Genomic DNA, 22301 nt, shown 5'->3' on the forward strand with positions numbered 1-22301 from the left:
GAAGTTCATTAACATTCTATTACTTAAGGCTGTGTTAATTAGCATTGTATTTATTTTGTTCTTAATGGCTTATTTTATTACAAGGAGTAACTAATTATTTTTTTAAAGGCAACAACTAATTAGGTTATCACAGTTCAGAACAAATTTACAGGAACCATAGAACAAAGAAAAACGGGTCAGTATAGACATCAGACCAAACCATGATTAAGGAAGCTTAAGAACTGAATAACGGTTCAGGGCCCAAACCCTGTGCTGATGCAGGTTTGCCAAAAGGCCGTGTGCTACATTGGGGGGGGGAGGGTCACAGAAGCTTCCTCAAGGTTAGGGAACATATGTTTCCTTACCTCAAGGTTACATTGCAGCTGCATCAGTGCTGGAATGTTGATAGGACTGGGCCCTAAGTGGATGCAAACAGGAAATTAAGGTTTCCTATTACATGAACAAGCAGGTATGTGAGAAAGAGATATGAAAAGGTCTATTTGTTTATATTTTTACCATGAATGTTTACGAAAATTCCACCATGTCTATGAACATTCCACTCAGCCAATCACAGTCCGATTGGCACAAACTGGCATCACCACAAAATTCCTTACGGCACCATAAAGACTATTTTCCCCCCTTCAATTTTACAGGGACTGCACAGAATCCATCTTGTTTTTCAGTCACAAAGAAACAAACATGATCAACCAAAGCAAGGAGAGTTGGATGTGGTTGAATAACAGAATTAAAAAATGTCATTAAAAATGCAGTTCATGATTATGCATTGACAGCATGTCCAGGGTGGCCAACAGATGTTTCAGAGGCCAAATGCATGCCCTGCCATAATTTTGTGCAGTCTTTGTCACACAATCCAACTCCAGGCTGGATGTAGAGGTGCTGGTTCTCATCTGGCAGGCACTCATTCTAGCAGAACATTAGAGGTAACCTCTCATTTTCCACTGGGAGGAGATATGCAGTTTCACCTTCTGAAGCTTCTACTACCCATTTTTTTGCTTCTTGTGGAAATTGTTTCATCTCAAATGCACATTTTTTTTCCAATTCCGAAAAACATTATCTCCAATAAATCCCAAGCAGCTTCTGCACATCTCTCATTTGCCTTGTTAATTTTTATATTTGAGCTATGCCCAAGGGAACATGAAAAGCAATGGAAACATCTGATGGCTCAAGGCTTACTTAAGTCCTAATGAAGTGCCAAAACAGTGCCCAGAACAAAACAGATTAAAAAATAAATAAAAACCACCTTTCTTAAGCTATAAAATGGCCAGATATAGGAACTTACTGTGCAAGATGCCGTATTAACTCATTCCGATCAAATTCTGTAGTGGGTTCTTGTTATTTTACTCAGGAAAACAGCATTTTTTTCTTTCTGCACTTGCCTGGGACTAAGTTAACATTGAACTGCTATTCTGATGCCTCAGCATTTTTCACGCTACTCTGAAAATGAGAATAGCTAATATACATGATCTATTCACAGCAGAAAATGGGAAAGAACATTGCAACACTGATTGGAGAGTTGGTAGGTAAAAAGGAGTCTTGTGGACAGGTGTGTGCAGGAGCAAACCAAACACACGGGGCTGGAACTGGTTAATCCCTGGAGGCTGGATTCTGTGAGCGTCAGCACTGTCGGAGCATGATACAGACTCATACTAAGAAAATAAACCATACGTATATTACAATTAACGATGTTGTAAAAACCCAAACCATAGCAAGAACACAGTATATAATAAAACTATGAACTTACTGGAAAGGACTGTAGTGAGGAAGATATAGTCAGAAAAGGAGATCAGGCCGCATTCTCCAAGGGCGTAAAATATGCTGTCTTCATCTGCAAACTTCTCTCTTTCCTGGGAGATTCTCTATTTTAAGAAATGAAAAGCACCACAACCCCAAGAGAAGAAAGATAAACTCAGTTAAATGCCAGCAATAAAATACAGGTATTTACGTGTCTAATACTGTTGCCTCTAACCATTTGTTTTCCTAAATACATCCCTCCTGCTACTATTTAAGGACCTTTCCAGCCTTTAAAACTTATCAGATATTTGTTTGAAGATGAAAATGTTAGGATCAAATTTATTCTACATCTTGCAACACACTTAATACTTTGATGCCAATACAGTCAATTCATGCTTTGTCATTCCTCACCTGCCTGGAGAATGACAAGACTATTCTAAGGGTATTTATTGCCATTTCCTACATAGCAGCTATAAGAAATTTCACCCACAATTTGGTGGGTATATATGTACATAATTTTGTGATTATATTAGTACTTGGAATTGAGAGAGTCTGCATTGAATAAAATGAAACTGCAACAATGTCAGCAAATATTTGACATTTCTCAGTGAAGCTTTGCAAAGCAGTCATTTCTGTGCCATACTGGCTGGTGAAGACACAACACTGCCCATAACTGAGCCATGGTTAAGAACCTGAGAGAAGGAGCTGGTGTTGATTGTAATTCTAGGTTCCCCATAGTTTTGTGTCACATGTGCCCTATTAGAAGCAATGGTTAATGATAACCATGTTTCCCTCAAAACCAGAGATGGTTTTGAATGGCTTGAAATGGCTTTGAAAAAGTTAGCTTTAACCATGTTTCACTTACTGCACATAGAAAACAAATGCATAATTAAGACTAAGAGTGGAAGGGCAAAAAGGAAACTGTTTCAAGGAGAAGAAAGAGATAGAGAAAGAGATAGATAGGATTCGATTATTAGAAACATAGAGAGGGGGGTTTGCGACGGATGTGAGGACCGCATGGTGACTTGCCTGCCTGGTGCGAAGGTTGCGGACATCACTTCTCGTCTAGACAGGCTAGTAGACAGTGCTGGGGAAGAGGCAGCGGCTGTGGTGCATGTTGGCACCAACGACATGGGCAAGTGTAGCTGGGAGGTCCTGGAGGCCAAATTTAGGCTTTTAGGCAGGAAGCTGAAAGCCAGGACCTCAAAGGTAGCGTTCTCTGAAGTGCTACCTGTTCCACACGCAGGGCCAGCTAGGCAGGCGGAGATCAGGGGTCTCAATGCGTGGATGAGACGGTGGTGTAGGGAGGAGGGGTTTAGATTCGTTAGGCACTGGGGAACGTTTTGGGACAAGCGGGGCCTGTACAAGAGGGACGGGCTCCATTTGAACCAGAATGGAACCAGACTGCTGGCGCATAACATTAAAAAGGTGGCAGAGCAGCTTTTAAACTGATCCCTGGGGGAAGGCCGACAGGAGCCGAGGGGCATCCGGTTCGGGACTCCTCATCCCTATGGGATGAGGATGGGGAGGTTAGAGAACAAGACAAAGGCAGGGTAGGAGAAGAAATTGGGAAAGGTAGGGTGATGGGATGTGATAGACGGTTTGGCACAATGAGAGGATGTGGGGACAAAGGAGCGAATAAGCAGCCCATCCTGGGGCATTCCGTGTATAAATGCTTTTATGCGAATGCCCGAAGTCTACGAGCAAAGGTGGGAGAACTGGAATGTCTGGTGACAAGGGAAAATATTGACATAGTGGGCATAACGGAAACCTGGTGGAATGCGGAGAATCAGTGGGATACCGCAATCCCGGGCTATAAACTCTACAGGAGGGACAGGCAGGGGCGTGTTGGAGGTGGGGTGGCCCTTTATGTTAAGGAAGGGATAGAATCCAGCAAAGTAGAGATTGAAGGTGGGTCCGACTCCACCATAGAATCTCTGTGGGTTAAATTACCAGGCTTGTGCAGCGATGTAATACTGGGGGCGTGCTATCGTCCTCCAGACCAGAAATCGGATGGGGACCTTGAAATGAGGAAACAGATCAGGTAGGTGACAAGGAAGGACAGGGTTGTAATCATGGGGGACTTCAATTATCCTCATATTGACTGGGTCAATTTGTGTTCTGGTCACGATAAGGAAACCGGATTTCTTGACGTGCTAAATGACTGTGGCTTAGATCAGCTAGTCACGGAGCCCACCAGAGGACAGGTGACTCTGGATTTAATTTTGTGCGGTACGCAGGACCTGGTTAGAGATGTAAACGTTACTGAGCCATTGGGGAACAGTGATCATGCTGCGATCCGTTTTGACGTGCACGTTGGGGGAAGAATACCAGGCAAATCTCTAACAAAAACCCTTGACTTCCGACGGGCGGACTTCCCCCAAATGAGGAGGCTGGTTAGAAGGAGGTTGAAAGGGAGGGTAAAAAGAGTCCAATCTCTCCAGAGTGCATGGAGGCTGCTTAAAACAACAGTAATAGAGGCCCAGCAGAGGTGTATACCACAAAGAAAGAAGGGTTCCACTAAATCCAGGAGGGTGCCCGCATGGCTAACCAGCCAAGTTAGAGAGGCTGTGAAGGGCAAGGAAGCTTCCTTCCGTAAATGGAAGTCTTGCCCTAATGAGAAGAATAAAAAGGAACATAAACTGTGGCAAAAGAAATGTAAGAAGATGATATGGGAGGCCAAGCGAGACTATGAGGAACGCATGGCCAGCAACATTAAGGAGAATAATAAAAGCTTCTTCAAATATGTTAGAAGCAGGAAACCCGCCAGAGAAGCGGTTGGCCCTCTGGATGGTGAGGGAGGGAAAGGGGAGATAAAAGGAGACTTAGAGATGACAGAGAAATTAAATGAGTTCTTTGCATCTGTCTTCACGGCAGAAGACCTCGGGCAGATACCGCTGCCCGAACGGCCCCTCCTAACCGAGGAGTTAAGTCAGATAGAGGTTATAAGAGAAGATGTTTCAGGCCTCATTGATAAATTAAAGATCAATAAGTCACCGGGCCCTGATGGCATCCACCCAAGGGTTATTAAGGAATTGAAGAATGAAGTTGCAGATCTCTTGACTAAGGTATGCAACTTGTCCCTCAAAACGGCCACGGTGCCAGAAGATTGGAGGATAGCAAATGTCACGCCCATTTTTAAAAAGGGAAAGAGGGGGGACCCGGGAAACTATAGGCCGGTCAGCCTAACATCCATACCGGGTAAGATGGTGGAATGCCTCATCAAAGATAGGATCTCAAAACACATAGACGAACAGGCCTTGCTGAGGGAAAGTCAGCATGGCTTCTGTAAGGGTAAGTCTTGCCTCACGAACCTTATAGAATTCTTTGAAAAGGTCAACAGGCATGTGGATGCGGGAGAACCCGTGGACATTATATATCTGGACTTTCAGAAGGTGTTTGACACGGTCCCTCACCAAAGGCTACTGAAAAAACTCCACAGTCAGGGAATTAGAGGACAGGTCCTCTCGTGGATTGAGAACTGGTTGGAGGCCAGGAAGCAGAGAGTGGGTGTCAATGGGCAATTTTCACAATGGAGAGAGGTGAAAAGCGGTGTGCCCCAAGGATCTGTCCTGGGACCGGTGCTTTTCAACCTCTTCATAAATGACCTGGAGACAGAGTTGAGCAGTGAAGTGGCTAAGTTTGCAGATGACACCAAACTTTTCCGAGTGGTAAAGACCAGAAGTGATTGTGAGGAGCTCCAGAAGGATCTCTCCAGACTGGCAGAATGGGCAGCAAAATGGCAGATGCGCTTCAATGTCAGTAAGTGTAAAGTCATGCACATTGGAGCAAAAAATCAAAACTTTAGATATAGGCTGATGGGTTCTGAGCTGTCTGTGACAGATCAGGAGAGAGATCTTGGGGTGGTGGTGGACAGGTCGATGAAAGTGTCGACCCAATGTGTGGCGGCAGTGAAGAAGGCCAATTCTATGCTTGGGATCATTAGGAAGGGTATTGAGAACAAAACGGCTAGTATTATAATGCCGTTGTACAAATCGATGGTAAGGCCACACCTGAAGTATTGTGTCCAGTTCTGGTCGCCGCATCTCAAAAAAGACATAGTGGAAATGGAAAAGGTGCAAAAGAGAGCGACTAAGATGATTACAGGGCTGGGGCACCTTCCTTATGAGGAAAGGATACGGCGTTTGGGCCTCTTCAGCCTAGAAAAGAGACGCTTGAGGGGGGACATGATTGAGATATACAAAATTATGCAGGGGATGGACAGAGTGGATAGGGAGATGCTCTTTACACTCTCACATAATACCAGAACCAGGGGACATCCACTAAAATTGAGTGTTGGGCGGGTTAGGACAGACAAAAGAAAATATTTCTTTACTCAGCGTGTGGTCGGTCTGTGGAACTCCTTGCCACAGGATGTGGTGCTGGCGTCTAGCCTAGACGCCTTTAAAAGGGGATTGGACAAGTTTCTGGAGGAAAAATCCATTATGGGGTACAAGCCATGATGTGTATGCGCAACCTCCTGATTTTAGGAATGGGTTAAGTCAGAATGCCAGATGTAGGGGAGGGCACCAGGATGAGGTCTCTTGTTATCTGGTGTGCTCCCTGGGGCATTTGGTGGGCCACTGTGAGCTACAGGAAGCTGGACTAGATGGGCCTATGGCCTGATCCAGTGGGGCTGTTCTTATGTTCTTATGTAGAGCACATAAATCCTGTGAATCATTCCCTGACTGCAATCCTATACCTGTCTACTCAGAAATAAGTCCCACTATATTCAGTGGGGCTTACTCCCAGGTAAGTGCTACAGGACTACAGCTCCAGTCTCTTAACATGATTCAGTAGGTCCATAGTGTATATCCACACCAGACTACATTGAAATGAAGCAAGCTTGTGACAATGTTAATGCAGACAAAGTCTTTTGATTGGGACAACATAGGACAATTTCCCTCTCCACACTCACTGGAATGAAATGCTAAACTAAAAGGATGCTGATAAACAAATTTTGACATCTAAAGTTTTAAAGACTGAAAAGGATACACAAAGTGGGTTAGAGGTTGGGTTCTAAATTTTCTAGGTGATGGACTACTTCTGCAGAGTTAGAAGACATAACACTCAAACATACACACACATACACACACACACAAACACACACGGGAAAGAAGAAATATTAAAGGATTAAGTGAAATTGTAGTTAATGTGTATGAAAACATGCAGGAACAGAAGTACAGAAATTGCAAGCTTAAATTTAGGAGCAGTATTAGGGAACAAGAGACACCACCCACAGCACACCAGGGTCCAGTTATACAACCGTCCCCCATCTGTTACCTCTGTCTAGCGAGGATCCCATCATATACAAGACAAAGGAAAGACAATTTGTTAAGCAATGACACTAAAAGCACATTGAACACATCATAGCAACTTTTGATCTGTTATGTTAAAAGAGCAAGAAACATTTAGAGCAACTGACTTGTCCCCTGTAACTGTGCATTCTTAAGACATGTGGATAAGAACATCAGTAGATGTTAACCAGCTCTGAGGTTCAGGTGCCCAGCGATGTTTCTTATTTCTTTCTTGCAGAGCTCACTCTACTTAATAAATTGGAGACTGTCCAACTGAGATAAGAATTAAGCATTATCTGTCTCCCAACGCCACAAAGCAAAACTGATAAAAAACGAAGCTTCAAAAATCCTCAGTCTACCAGCCTTACATAACATGCACACAATTCTTATGTTGTCAATGAGAGGCTGTCAAAATGTTGTGGAACACCATAATAGGAATCAGAAACATTGTCAGTGCAAACACTTTTAAGCAAACTGGGAATGCATCCCGATGATAGGCAGATCAAGTGCATTGTCAGCTACAACTAGTATTTCCGCCCCGCTCCCAGATAACAAATTGGGAAATGTTCAAGAAGCCTAGGCTCAGAAGAGTCACAGGTGCTAAGAGCTCAATATGTTCCATGAGCATGCACTTACTATGAGCTTCCTACAGCTAAGTCTCTGTGATTGGGCGTCCTGCCCTCCCTTGAATTATATAATGAAAAACACATTTATAAGTAACCAACATCTTGCTCAATATGTTCATAAAGACACATCCCCCAAGTGACTGGTTACCTGCCATTTTTTTGTTTGTATATATACAACTTTTGATTGTATTATAATGCCTTTACTTTGCTGTTAGCTGCCTCAGGAACCCTTGTGGCTGGAAAGGTAGGATAAAAATCTCTTAATGAACAAATAAATCTAGGGCAAGAATTCTAGTTCTCAAGATTACAGAAAAAATATAGGAATGTTTCTGTCCAATAAAAAGCACAAACATGTCCACATAACCTGAAGAAGAGTCAATTGGCATCCCCTTAGCCTTTTGCACAATGCGTAGATTTTGCACAATAATGTTCTATGTCCATTCTCTGCTATAATCTTCAAAAGGCTCAGCAATGAAAACTGTTGTTCTGTAGATACGATCCTAAATAATATACAAGTCTCTAATTCAATGGGATTTCCTATGCCTAATGTATTGCTGATTAAGCAATACCGTTTTGAGGGCATGCCCTTTTGAGATTAAAGCACGAGAAATGCTATACTTCTAGTGAGCGTACAGCAGGATGAAATGGGGAGGATCAATAATCCGTTTTCACTTTCTTGTTCCAGTTAACTTTAAGAGATGGGGGAGGGCGAGAAAAAAGAAAGAGGGAAAATTGCTCTTCAGACACCAACATATCAGGAAAGGAATAACATCTACCCATCACTATTATAAAGACTATTACAGTGGTGCCTCGCAAGATGAAATTAATTCATTCCGCAAGTCGTTTCGTATTGCGAAAATTTCGTCTTGCAAAGCGCGGTTTCCCATAGGAATGCATTGAAATTTAATTAATGCGTTCCTATGTGCAAAAAAAGTCAGAACAAAGTCACATTTGGTTTACAAAGTGCTTATTAAGTGCTCTTTAAAGGCATACATACTGTACAGAGGATTTCAAAAATTTCAAGCACAAAACTTCAACTTTTTAATTTTAAAAATTCGTCTTGCGAAGCACGGCATAGAAAAATTCGTCTTGCGAGTCACCAGAAAAAAATCGCAAAAACGCTTTCATCTTGCGAGTTTTTCGGTGTGCGAGGCATTCGTCTTGCGAGGCACCACTGTATATGTTAGGTTTCTGTTCATTGCACAGTTTTCCCTTGCACTGAAAGCAACAGCAGTACATACAGAATTATTTAAGCTTCGACAGAATATGAGGTGCACACTTGTGTTATAAGCAGAGAATACCACACTGTGAGCAATTCTCTTCTTACTGCTTCTGCAATCCATAAAGTCTATTAATTCTACAGCCATATAATCAATTGCTTGAGTATTCTCAATTAAAATTAATTTTCTCTGGTGTATCTTACTGAGTTCTAAGAATCTCAGTGACATTTTCCTCTGATTATTCCTCATGATATTTTATCTTACTGCACAATGCACTATTATACTTTCTAAAAAAGCTAATGCAAGTTTGTTGCTTTTTAAAAAAGAAAAAATCAACATGCAAACAGTGATAGAAACTAAAGCAGTAAATGGTGCACTGTTAGTATTAAACACAATAGCCTTCTCTCCAATAAGACACTGACAGTTATCCTTACCATCAGCATTATTAAGAGTCAGTAAAATAACTACAGCACAACCCTCATGTTACAGTGCCTTTTTGCATTGGGATGCCACGCCAATTTTAAGCATCTAACGCTAATCTAGTTTGTCGGTGAAATTTAGAAAAGGCAAATAATCACTTAGACAAAATTCCGACTTGTAGACATGGAGATATTAATTCAAAAGGGCTATGGCTGGAATTGAAAAGAGCAGATTAGTTTACTGAAAAGTTTTGCATTCACTAAATCGATCAACAAGGACTATTCAGAGTGTTGACTGAAGTTCACAGCACAGTTAAGTACGCAAAAACAAGCAAGCCATTAGGTAAGAGTATTGAAAATAATATTCCTGGAGCAGTGAAATCCTGTTAGACGCAGCATACAAGGCAAGCATACAGACATACACGCACTTCAGCTGAGTTCATTGTCTCTATGAACACAAGCAAAAATATGCATACACGAAGAAAAGTTATACAATTCAGTTTCCATCATATGGATTTAGATCATTAGCTAAGTGAAACAATCAAAGCGATGCTTCTTGCAGATGTTGCTGTACATGGACCATGCAGAAAAAGTGAACAGCTACGGGGGGGTGGGGGGGTGGAACAAAACAGCTCATCTGTCAAAATGTCAGCAAATAAGAATGCCCATTTTGTCTAATTCAAAATCACTGAAGGCAAAACTTCAAGTATTTACTTGCACCAGACACTCACAAAAGAAAAAAAATTCACATATATGCTCCCAAATTCATCTCAGAAAGTCCTTAAATTAAAAAAAAAAATGCTGCATTAGGATCAGCAGTTTTTGAGAATCTAGGAAGGGAAACTTCAAAACACTCCCCAATCTTTCAAGTACTTACCAGGTTGATCACTTAAGTGAGAACTCCATTTCCTATACAGGCAAGATCTGGATGTTTCCAAAGGGAATACAGGTATACCAGATACTTGCAATATTCTGCTTAATTCTACTCATGGATTCACTACCCAAATGGAAGCTTGTGGATATGAATTCGAGTTATCTGGCTGTTGAAACATAAGGCTTCTTCTGCACACTTGAACCAAGAAACATATTTATAGGTAACACTTTATAATTGTCCTCTGTTCTAAAGAAAATAGTGGCTGGGGATGTCAAAGTTCATGCTCGTTCAAAATAGGATTGCAACCTTTTAACACCACAAATTTGGACAGTCAAAGCTTCCACAGCATCAATGAGCAAACAAGCAGAACCCCAAATATGTCATTACAGCTACAGTTGCTAGTTAAATGGTTTATTACTTGAGTCACCAAACACTATGTATGAAAAGAGGTCACATAAAACCCCTTATTTTCCAACACAGCAATTTGTTTACAAAATGGGTAGAATTAACAAAACAATATGCATCACCACAGCTTTACTGCATTAACATCGCACTGTGATCATAGGAACATCTTGGGCTGTATTGGGTGGAGTCAAACCATGAGCCCATCTACCTCAGTATTATGTCTACACTCACTGACGCAACTCACCAGGTTTCACACATTAATCTTTTCTGCTCCTACCTGGAGATGGAAAGATGACAGCTGGGACCTTCTGTACATAAAGCATGTTCTCTATCACTGAGCTACAGATGCTGTTAGTCTTGGTTTAGCAAGATTACATGGTATTGCTCTTAGCTATCCTCAGAAGTCATTTTTTTTCTTAAGTATATTTGAACTGATGTTGAACTGATGCATGACTGATGTCAGCTCAAAGTTCTGAAGTTCTGCCTCCCAAGAAAATATGGTCAAACTGTCCGTAACAAGCCTTCCACTGACCTAAAAATATGAACAGGTGGCAATCCTAGTTCAAAAGTCATGAGCATGACTTCTAAAAAAGTTTCACTAAACACCTGCAGAATTGCTTTTATTTATACTTCCAAATAATTTTTGTTTAAAATAATAAAAATCACCCCTACTTGGTAAGCAGCATTTGTGCACCTCAGTTGGACAACTATATATTTCAGAAAAGTTATGTGAAATATACCACTTGTATTGGACCACGAAGGAAGGAGGTGAATGTTCAGCGACATCATCCATGCCAATAATGCTTATGCTTCAATACCCTTTTCTTTTAAAAGTGATAATCTTAAGCAATCATTGCACAGTTTCATTCCCCAAATCTAATCAATATACATGACATATATTGCCTTCCGAGTTAGCTTTACAAGTTTAATAGAACGGATGTTTATCAATAGAGATTGAGGACCACTTTACCTTCTGGTACTCTGTGCATTGTTTTTGACTGCAGCAGCTGTGTAACAACTGAGACAAAATGAATGCTTAAGATCATGTGTATTTCAGTTTGCTGTAATGCCATTCTCTTTCAGTCCCCTTTGACCACAGTTGTTCTAAGTGCACCACACACCAAGTTGTTTCTTTTTCCCTCTCAGCCAAGACTGTAGCCCTACTTAGTGAGACTCAGATAAACATTATAAGAGCAGGTTGAACAGTAGCAATATTTAGAGAACAAATACACTACACATTTTCTTGACTGGCTCAGGAATGACAATCTACACCTACTAACAGAAAGACTTTGAGTTTTGACAAGGAAGTTATAGGGTCAACTGCGTCTTCATCTGAATCTTTTTCACAGACACCCTACCTGTCTCTACTTGCCAACACTTCACTCAAACAAGGAATACAGCAATCGGGTCCCACAAGATGCTGCATGGCACAATTTCAGGCAAGACGTTTTATCACGCTTTAGTTCTGATAGACAGAGGCAAACACATTTAAAAGCTCCTTTGACTTATTAGCTTTGTGATGCAATATTTTAATGGGTGTTAATTAAAATGTGTTAGCTAAGTATTTTTAAAATATTATCCGTCTCTTCCTGGTCTAGACTTTGCCTGTGTAAACATACAGAGCATTTATCAATGTTTTGAAAAATTGGCTCATCAAAATGATGACAGATACTTTTCAACATGACCCTGAGGGGCTCAAACACATTGTACAAGGAAATGCATTTTGTTCAGAAAAGATGCAAACACTATGCTGCATTCCAAGTTTGGACACAGTGCATCATTGTTGTTGGTAACTCCTTTCACAAGAGAAAGGAACACTGTGCTTATGTAAGAGGTGCTTGGGGAAGGAGCTTCCAAGGGTGGTGATGCACTTTGTCCCAACTTAGGATACAAGTCCCTGTTTGTTTCGGCAGGCTTTAGAGGACTACGCTGATGCCTTTTTTTTTGCTGCTTTAGTGGTTGTTTGAGGATATTGTTTTATTTATTGTTTTGTGATGCAATGCTATCCTGTAAATTACTGTATACAACATCAATCTTTTTGAGAAATGCGCAATATATAGAATAAATTGAATAAACATACCAACCATTACTTAAAACTATAATTACTTTATATCCCAATTCTTTCTGAAGCTCAATTGAGAGAGTTCTTAAAACATGTTTCAGGACAGAACTATACCAAATAAAAGATGAGGGGGTGATACTCGGATTAAGTCCAACTGCATTTTAACAATAATACTTTAATTTAGAAAGGAGACCTTACAAAATAATGCAACCAATTAGATCTTCATTGATCAATCACTAGCAAAACTACTTTTCAAAATAAAGATGATAGAACAATCCCACAAAAAACTGATTAGCATTAATTTTATTATTTTCAGTCACAGCGTTTGCCTATGTCATTGGAACAAGAAAACTGATTCAAAAGACATTTTGCTGATTTTTGCCCTATCTTGAACTCTACTTCAGCCCTTTACTATTAAACTGTGTTCATGGTAAAGCAGAACTGTTACTATTTGTGGTCTTTGGAGGCTAGAAAGAGAAGTGTACATGTACCCTCTTTGCAGCAACAGAATAAGTATCCATCACCATTGAAAAAAGCCGCACCTGAAATGCAAGACTAGCATTCTACAGTCAAGGAGGAAAAACAAACAAGACATCAATGTCCCAAGACCCTTCACAGGCAGCAGGAACTGATCATGCAAGGGAGGAACCCTTGCACGGAAAGCAAGAAGGAAATGCCTTTTTAAAAGGGACAGATTACATTTGAGTTCCCCATCACTAGTGTCTCCAACCATTCACAAATGGTACCTGCGCATTTGTTCCAACAAATTATTTTGTTTCGAGGATAACTGGCACTTCCAGACCACCACAGTTTATTCTTTCATAATATATCATTTAAATTTTTAAATATAATAAATCATCATTTGTACAAAAAGACAGATGTTTTAAATCTAAGATGGTTTAAATGTTATAACAAGGGGTATTTGCAATATAGAGAAAGAGGTATAAATTGTTTCTCCTGAAGTCAAGGTATTTTTTAAGTATCATCGATTAGAAGATGATAGAAATGTTACTGAACATTCAGCAACAAGAATGAGATATTTACTTAAACTATGAGGTTAAGATTTACAGTTAAGAACACAAGAAGATCCCTGCTGGATCAGACCAGAGGCCCACATAGGCCAACATCCTGTTTCACACAGTAGGCCACCAGCTACCTCTGGGAAATCCCCAAGCAGGAAAGCAACACAGACTTCTCTCTCACCATTGTTCCTCTACAACAGGTAGTCATAATGCCAGGGAACCTGGAGATAGCACAACAGCCATCATGACTAGCCTCCATTGGATACATCTGTCCTTCATGAATGTGACAAATCTCCTTTTAAGACTATCCAAGCTAGAAGACATCACTATATCTTGTGGCAATAAACGCCACACACTGTGTAAAGAAGTATCTCCGTTTGTCTATCTTACATTTCCAGCCAATTAGTTCCATGGGATTACCCTTGGTTCTAGTATTGTGAGGGAGAGATACACTTTTTCTCTGCCTACTCTTTCCATAACATGCACAATTTCTCTAAGGGCACAATACTAACCCCTTATGCCAGTGCTTTCCAGCACTGGCATGGTGGTGCCAATGGGACATGTGCTGCATCCTGTAGTTGGGGGGCACTCACAAAGGCCTCCTCAAAGTAAGGGAATGTTTGTTTCCTTACCTCAGAGCTGCACTGTCCTTATGTCAGTGCTGGAAAACACTGACATTAGGGGTTAGGATTGCACCCTAAGACTCCATCTTTTAATCACCTCTTTTAACCACCTTTATTCCAAGCTAAAATGTCCCAAGCACTGTAGCCTTTCCTCATAAGAGAGGTGCTTCAGCCCACTTAGCTGCTTTAATCTTTAACACTCTCATTCGCATGAGTTAACTGCAAAACCAGACATCTTGCTACTTACCCCCAACTCCAGATTAACCGGGAAAGCAAGCTGGTTTCTCAATGTTAGTTTCCATCAAGAAAAAGGCCACATTCCATTTGAGAGAATATGCCATTAAGGGCGCAATCCTAACTTGAGCTGGAACAGGCAAGCCAGGAGGCTTGCGATGTATCCAGTGCAGGATTGTGGCCAGAAGCGGCTTAGACAGAGGCAAGGGGAAACTCTTTCCCTTACTCCTGGGTAAGGGCTGCTGGCACCTATGGGTCTCCTCGGACTTACACCACCTCCTGAGGTGGCACAAGTCTGAGGAAAGTGGAGTGGCTTGAAGCTGCTCCGTTCTCCCCAGGAATGGGGGATGGGATCCGGAATAACTGCCGGATCCCAGTCCCACCTCCCACTCCCTGTCTGCCTCCCCCCAGGGCCACCCATCACCCACCCTCCCCCCGCCCAGGAACGCCTCCCTCCCTCCTCCTCCCCGCTCCCCTTGCCTACCTTTCATCCTTGCATCGGCTCATCAGAGCCGACGCAAGTTGCTGGGAGAAGCTGGTGCGGAAGCTTCCGACAGCCTCCGCAAGCCGGCGCTTCTCGGAGTGCCAGCCTGGCTTCCTCCCGAGGAGGCGCAAATGTGCTTTTCGGCACATTTGCGACCTTCCCAGGCCAGCCCAAGTCCCTTAGGCTGGCATAGGGCACAGTTTGGATTGCACCCTAAGTTTATTAGGTTCTATTATTATTAAAGCCATAACTGGCTCCTTGAATATGAAACAAAGGATTATGCTATGACATAGCAGCTATGTGTTCGATGGCACTCTTCTTTTGCCCAGACAGATAGCCAGAAGCAACATGGTAAGACTGTCAGCACATTAAGAGGACAATGGTGATAGCTATAGTGCTAAAAGGAAAAGTTCCATCTTTTTCACTTGTTGAATTGTCTTTGACCAGAATTTTACTAGATGGATATAGAAATGAAGTGTTGAATTCTGGTCTTTTGGGGCACACTCCTCTCTTACTTACAAAATACGACTAATATAATCGCAATTTAAGCAATCTTCCAGACAAGACAATAAACTTGGTACTTTTATTGTTAAGCTTATAGATATCATACAAATATTTAGTATTATGGAAATACCTTAAACCCTAGATTTTTGTTTAAATGCTGAAGGATAAGGTAGCCTATTTGCCTAATTTCATCTACTGATAATCTTCAATAGACTTTATACACACATAGTGGGAGAGCCCAACCTGAGTCCAGCAAAAAAGTCTGGATTTCTCAAAAAATTGAGCATACAGCCCCTTTTGGAAAAAGTGCTTTAACATATCTTGGAGGTGAACAGATTTTTGAAGGCAGGATTGGAGTTTTTAATTATTATATAAATCTATAAGATGATCCAAATTTTCCAGAAGCTGATAGATTCTAAAAATTTAAAAAGAAAAAGAGAAAGATCTTCTCTCAAATTGGGAAGCAAGTTTATTCCACAATAGCCTACAATCTGCTTATGGGCAGAAGGGTGAACAGTGCCTTAGGGCAAGCATTTCCCCAGCATCTTAAACAGTAATTGCAAGGTATTAAAATTCTGTTGAAGTAATGCTCTGTTTGATTAGATCATAATCCTTCGTATTTAAAGGGGGAATTCCTCAGGGGAACGCTATGTCTCTGCTTCTTCCAGAAACATACAAATTATGTCAACTGAGACAACACAGCACAATGGCTCCAACCTGAATTTTTGTAGACATAATTAAGAGAACTAGTCAGCATGCAGGACTTCTCTCTCTTGAAAATAACCCAAGGCATTAGAAGAGAACTCTAGGATGATAAGCATCAGCAAATGTAAGAGCCATAGAGCTTTATAAAAGATCACTGGATTTAATTAGAAACATATTTGTGTAATTTGCTTTTTCTTTCATTCTCTTAGTACCTCTCAGTTAAAATTATGAAGTGACAGACACAGGCAGTGAATTTAATGAAGAAATGCACAAACTCTAGAGCTAGATAGGCTTTAGCACTTGCCAATTCACCTTGAGAAAACTGTCCTTGACATTTCTCTGAAATATTGATTACAGTGGTAATCAACCGGTAAATCAAAATATTTGATCAGACCACTTCTCACCGGTAGCATATGTAAGCTTGCAGGTTACACATAAAGCCATATCTCTTCAAGGTTCAGAAAATATTTCAATCTGAATGATGAAGGATTTTGTAGAACTTAAACTTACGCCTTAATCAGTTCTAAAATATCATAGATCTGAACTGAACTCTCACCGATCTGTGTTTGCGTTTATTGGCGGGTTATTCCACATACCAGATATATACTGTATTTAAAGTTCGTTTATGAAAATCAAAACTCTGAAATTCTATCAGGGGTGTTTACTTGCAACAACATCTAAAGTCCAGAATTTCATGAGCAAGGCCAACTGCACAAATCTTTTCTACTCAATCATGGCCTAGCCACTATTAAAAAGCGAGTGGAGAGGACTCCCTGCAACTGGCCTCACCCCAGGCTGATCCATCCATGAGACCAGTAACCTCAGTCACCTAAGGCAATCACCTCAGCCTACTCACTCCCTCCCCCCCAAAAGAAGAGAGGGATGGAACAGAAGAAGTGTGGAGGAGAGTAATGGGCTGGAGAGGCTAACCCTTTCTTTTGCAAGCCAGAGGGGGAAAAGCAGGGGCTGCTATATGATCAGGTATGAGGGGGCAGCATTTGGCACTCCACTTCAGGCACTGGAAGCTCTTGGGCCAGCCCTGTCTTATCCATATGCTTTGGAGCTTCTAAGCATTACTGCAGTAGATTGGAAAGAAGCCACAGAAGTGCGGCTCCTATGCAGCTGTTGTCACATACGAAGGGCACGTTACTTTGGAATGAAATGTGTTAAGACATTCTCATCTTGACAGGCATTACTGGTTCACTCATAATTCCTAAAACCTCTTAAATATTATTTACATGTGTACACAGTTCAAAAGATGAACTGAGTGTAGGGAAACCAACAACATAAACATGTCCTATGTCATTCAATACTTGTTGAACATCCTTTCCAGGCACTGGTTAATAAAGAATCAATAGCAGAAATACTCTACTATTAGTAGATAGAACGAAATGGCAAAATAATATAGCCTGAATATTGTAGGGGTATGTGGCTAGACTCCATAGGTATTAAAATAATTAATTTGCACGTAAAAGGTGGAAATAAAAAAAGGTTATGACTCTTCCATTCTCACATACTACTTAATTAAAAAGTAGCTAATTTTACTTCTGCCGCGCAAGTCACTATTTTATCGATTCATTGATGCTACACAGTAAAAATCACCCAGTTTTCTCTTCACTACTTTTACTTGTAATGCAGTAAATAAAGACCATAAGAATAAGAAGAAAATTAGAATAATGTATGGGTAATTTCGCAATATACATAATTTTGTGTATGAAATGGTTTAAACTGAACTCATGCAACTATATTTGATTAAATAGACCTCAGTTCCCATATTTTGAAACAAAGCCATTTTGTATTCCAAAAAAGGAAAACCAACATTCTTTTTAAGGTAATGGGGAAAAGAATATATACTGTCCCTTTTAAAAAGGAGGTGCACATGGGATTTGAAGCACACATTGATTGAAGCACATGCTGACAAGTCAGTACCTGCCAAAAGTCCTGATGAGAGGGGGGGAAATTAGGAAAAGAGGGAAGAAAATGAGCAAAGGTTTGGTTACAAAAACAAAAAGTAAAATAAATTATAAATCACAAATATTACATCATAACAGGAACAACGGAACAAACCAATTAGTGTTTCAGGATCAAGCAGCTGCTGCACACCTTGGAATTAAGAAATAAAGGGTAGGGTGGAAAGAGACAGAATCAGTAACGTTTAGGAGTAATCTGCCAAAATGAAAAAATTAAAATAAAGTCATTACTTTAAAAAAAAACCCTAAAAGAATATTTCCACTTGATACCGACAAAAACGAATACACCACAAAGCTTGGACAAGTTCAGGGAAGTGGTAGAGAATAGCCTTTCACAGACATAAAGCAATCTTGGAAGGAAGGGGTTTGCATCCCCTCCCCTCCCTCCTCTCAAATAGTATCATCATTTGCTACAGACTGACAACTAATAAAATTGTCATATTTAAAAGGTAGGAGCCTCCCCTGATGGGCAATGCCTCAATTAGCATAAACCAATTAACCATCACAGGTAAAAATGAATGGCTAGCTCCAGGATAAAAATAAAATTTGAAATCCAAATAAATCAAGAGCAGTTGTTCAAGCCCTTATCCCTGCAGGACAAGTCTATCAGAATAAGATTGTATGTACTAAAAACTGGATTTTGAAGCATGTTGTAAAGGATACAGACATGAAGTACATAGATACCCTGAAACAGGAAGCTGCAGGAGGATCCCTTCCCAATCACTGTCTATTCTAAAGGGGGAAATGGCAATTTAAACATACATGAATGCACCATTCATGACTGATGCAGTGCGCATGGTCTTTGGATGTTTCATACCCCACACAATGTAGAATGAGAAGTAACCTTTGATAAATCAGGATAATTGACTGAAGCAAACAACAAATTAAGCAAGAAAAACAAGTCTGAGTAATCTGAGAGAGGTTAAGCAAAGGAACACAGGAAAACTCATAGGACGTTCCTTTATAGCTAATATGTCATTTTGCCTGCACAATGGTTCCTCTCTCAGGTTAAGTTTGAACTTTCTGTCAGTCAACAGCAGAGTAGAGCAGAACTGTGCTCCACACTACAGAGCACAGCTGTCATGAAAAGATCATCAAAAAGATCTGAAGGGATTCTGCAGCACAGATTCAAATTTATTTCTCTAACAATAGGACAGGTTGGGTTATATAAGTGCATGTAAATAAAAATAATCTACCCCATGATTCAAGGTTTCAAACCACCAAGCAAAGAGAGATGCTGATTACACACTATTGCAATGCACAAATGTGCCCTCATGGCAAACCTTTGTCAGTGGCATCCTAAATAGCAGTCTAAGGTAAAAGGCCAGGAGTTCATGACCAGTTCTCCAGGTCCATACAAACTCCTGGCATCAATGTGATGGCCGGCAGTAGTTGATACAGAAAGCTTCTTAATCCAAGCCAGTGCTGGTATTGCCATCAACACAGCTGGACTGAAACAGATGCAGTGTTACCCCACTTTCACAAAGAGCATAGTAGGGTACAGGGGAAGCAGCAGCAGGAGGCCCATTGCACACATTCTCACTGTATTGCCTTGCCCATCCTCAGGCCTGGAACATATGCCAGTTGATGGCAATGTTGATCCAACTCCCGACTGAGTGTCTTTTCCCATGGATGGGAACAGACTAAAGCCTTTTTAAAGAGTTACTGCTCTTAAAAATACATCAGCAATACTCCAGTTCATTAAAATAATACCTCAGGCAACAAAAGGGAGAAAATACATTAGTCAGCAAGGTAACATCCTCAAGATTATTATTCAGTGAGATAAAGGAATGGAAAGAGGACCATCTCTCTTGGTCAGTCAGCTTCCTTATAACAGTTTGAAAGTGTGTGTGTGTGGGGGGGGGGGGAATTGTGGAAGAATCAAAATGAAGCAAGCTATTGACAGCTAGAGAAAGAGAGAACGGTTAAAATGACAAAAAGACCGCTGCCCTTTTGCACTTATTACAGATATAAGGATAAATTTCACACACCATGTTCAAATGAAAGGGAAAACTCAAGTGCATTTACTGTGAGTGAGAATAACAATGGACAATTGTCACAATCACTGGAATGGAAGCTGCAGCAGCGTAGGCAAATGATCCTCTCATGTAAATATATCTAGGGGTATATCTAGAAAGATGTGGTACCTTCTACAGTTTCATTGCTTTGAAAGTTGAACTGTTTAGAATTCTGAAGATTTGCCTGCATTAATCATACTGAGCCGTACAAAAAATAACCCCACCCTGCCATGATTTCCCTCTAAAACTAACACAGCTTTGCTTACTGCTACACAGTCCCCACCCCAAGAGAATCAAGAATAAAACACCCGCCTTGTTTAAAAAACACAATCAGCATGCATCCACCAGGAATCTCACCTTCCCATCATAGCGCTTCACTATGAACTGATCAAGGCCCAGATCTGAAAGAAAGCAAGAAAAAAAGATCTTTTCAGGACTGCTTACAGTGGCATTGTTTCATAGAGATGTTGTGTGTACGTGAGTGGGAGTTGTTTTTAAAGCAATTTAACACCACTTTATTTTAAAGATTCAGCCAACCAGAGAAAGTGGGAGCATGGCTCGCTTACCAGTAGATTTATTTTACAGCTTATAAAAATATTTACAAGCCTAGGTAATAAAACCTTTTCTACCTATAAAGGACAAGACCATTATCACACAAGAACTACATCCAGTTTCAGCAGCTTAATGTGCAAGTTTTGCCTGGACCCTTCTATGCTACTTTGCACAGTAACTTTTTTCCATTCTTCACCAAAATATCTTAAATACAGGCATGCCCCCATATCAGCAGTAGTTCTGTTCTGGGACCCCCACCCCTAAGGATATGTGAATTCATAGATATAGGTGGATGCCTCCCCCACCTTCTATAGGCGAGGGGAGCACCTCTGGAGGGTCTTCTGAGCCTAGCAGAGGCTGTGTATGTCTGCCCAGTTCAGAATGACTGCAATAACAGAAAAAACATCACACCCGGCTTTGTCCTCCCAAAAAATGTTTGCCAAAAAAAATATGTTTTTTCTCTTATTACAGTCATTCTGAGCTTAACAGAGGCCATGGGCAGACCCACACAGCCTCTGCTGGCACAGAAGACCTCCGGAGGGGACATAGGGGGCAGCGTATCCCCATCTGCAGATAGTGAAACCACAGGTACAGGATCCACGGATAAGGGGCCCTCTGTATAGATTAACAATAGTTGTTTTTTTTTAAAACATACACCGCCATCAGCATCCGCACTATTTCCTTGAGTCAACCATAAGTCAGAGTAAATTCTCCATGGGCACAAAATATTTCCTCAAACAATCTTTTACTAGCATGCATGTTATACAGGCCAAAAGCTATTGCTCTTCTATGGTCCAGTTTAAGAAAAGACTCAATATCATATGCTTCATATTAAGGCACCTCTGTCCACTGAGAATTTTAATAGGGTCCATCAGGAAAAGACAGAAAATTCAGTAAGGGTAAACATAACTCTTGAGAAACACCCTCTGACAGAAAAAATATGGCAGATCACTGAATCAAGACTGCTCTCCTCGAGTCAATAATATATGAAAATTTCCTTTTTAAATCAAAAGCCTAGTCTGTTTAATATGTGGGAAGAACAGAGTTTGAAATTTACAATGATTTGTTTAAAACAACAACAATACTAGCATATAATGAAATGCTCCAAAAGAAGCAGGGAATAATAATCTATCCTGCCATGACAAAAGTATTTTCAATAAGCCCAAACCTGAATGAATCTCAAATATTCATCAGTGATGTAGGACCCCAACATAAATGAGATATACAGAATGAATATGTTAAGACAGTGGTTCCCAAAGTCCTCCATGGAAGGAGGGAACCATTTGAGTCTATGCAGGGGCAGGGCCACAGCAGTAACGCGATCACCAGGATCGCGCCACTACTGAGACAGAAGGGAGGTTATTTACCAGTAGGTTGTGCTGGCCCCCAGGGTGGGGTGCAGGGACCCCTGCGGAGACCTCTGCAGGACACTCCAAGCCTCCAATTCACTACAGTCGGTGATCGGAAACCACTTCCAGTTTCTGATTGTGAAACCTGAAGTGGTTTCCAATTGCTATTTTTAGTGAACCAGAGGCTTGGGAAGCCCTCGGCAGGG

At 40.9% G+C, this 22301-nt stretch overlaps 1 protein-coding gene across 1 annotated transcript in view; it reads right to left on the bottom strand.

The window, feature by feature from the left end:
- MICU1 (mitochondrial calcium uptake 1) overlaps positions 1 to 22301 on the bottom strand; it is a 171302-nt gene that overhangs the window by 87158 nt on the left and 61843 nt on the right. The window contains exons 5-6 of the mRNA XM_066620365.1: positions 20552 to 20595; positions 1742 to 1856 (exon numbers count right to left, since the gene is read on the bottom strand). Of these exons, the coding sequence (XP_066476462.1) occupies positions 1742 to 1856; positions 20552 to 20595 (159 nt within the window). The remainder of the gene's footprint in view (positions 1 to 1741; positions 1857 to 20551; positions 20596 to 22301) is intronic.

Source organism: Tiliqua scincoides, chromosome 3 (genome assembly GCF_035046505.1).
Source record: "Tiliqua scincoides isolate rTilSci1 chromosome 3, rTilSci1.hap2, whole genome shotgun sequence".
Classification (NCBI taxonomy): domain Eukaryota; kingdom Metazoa; phylum Chordata; class Lepidosauria; order Squamata; family Scincidae; genus Tiliqua; species Tiliqua scincoides.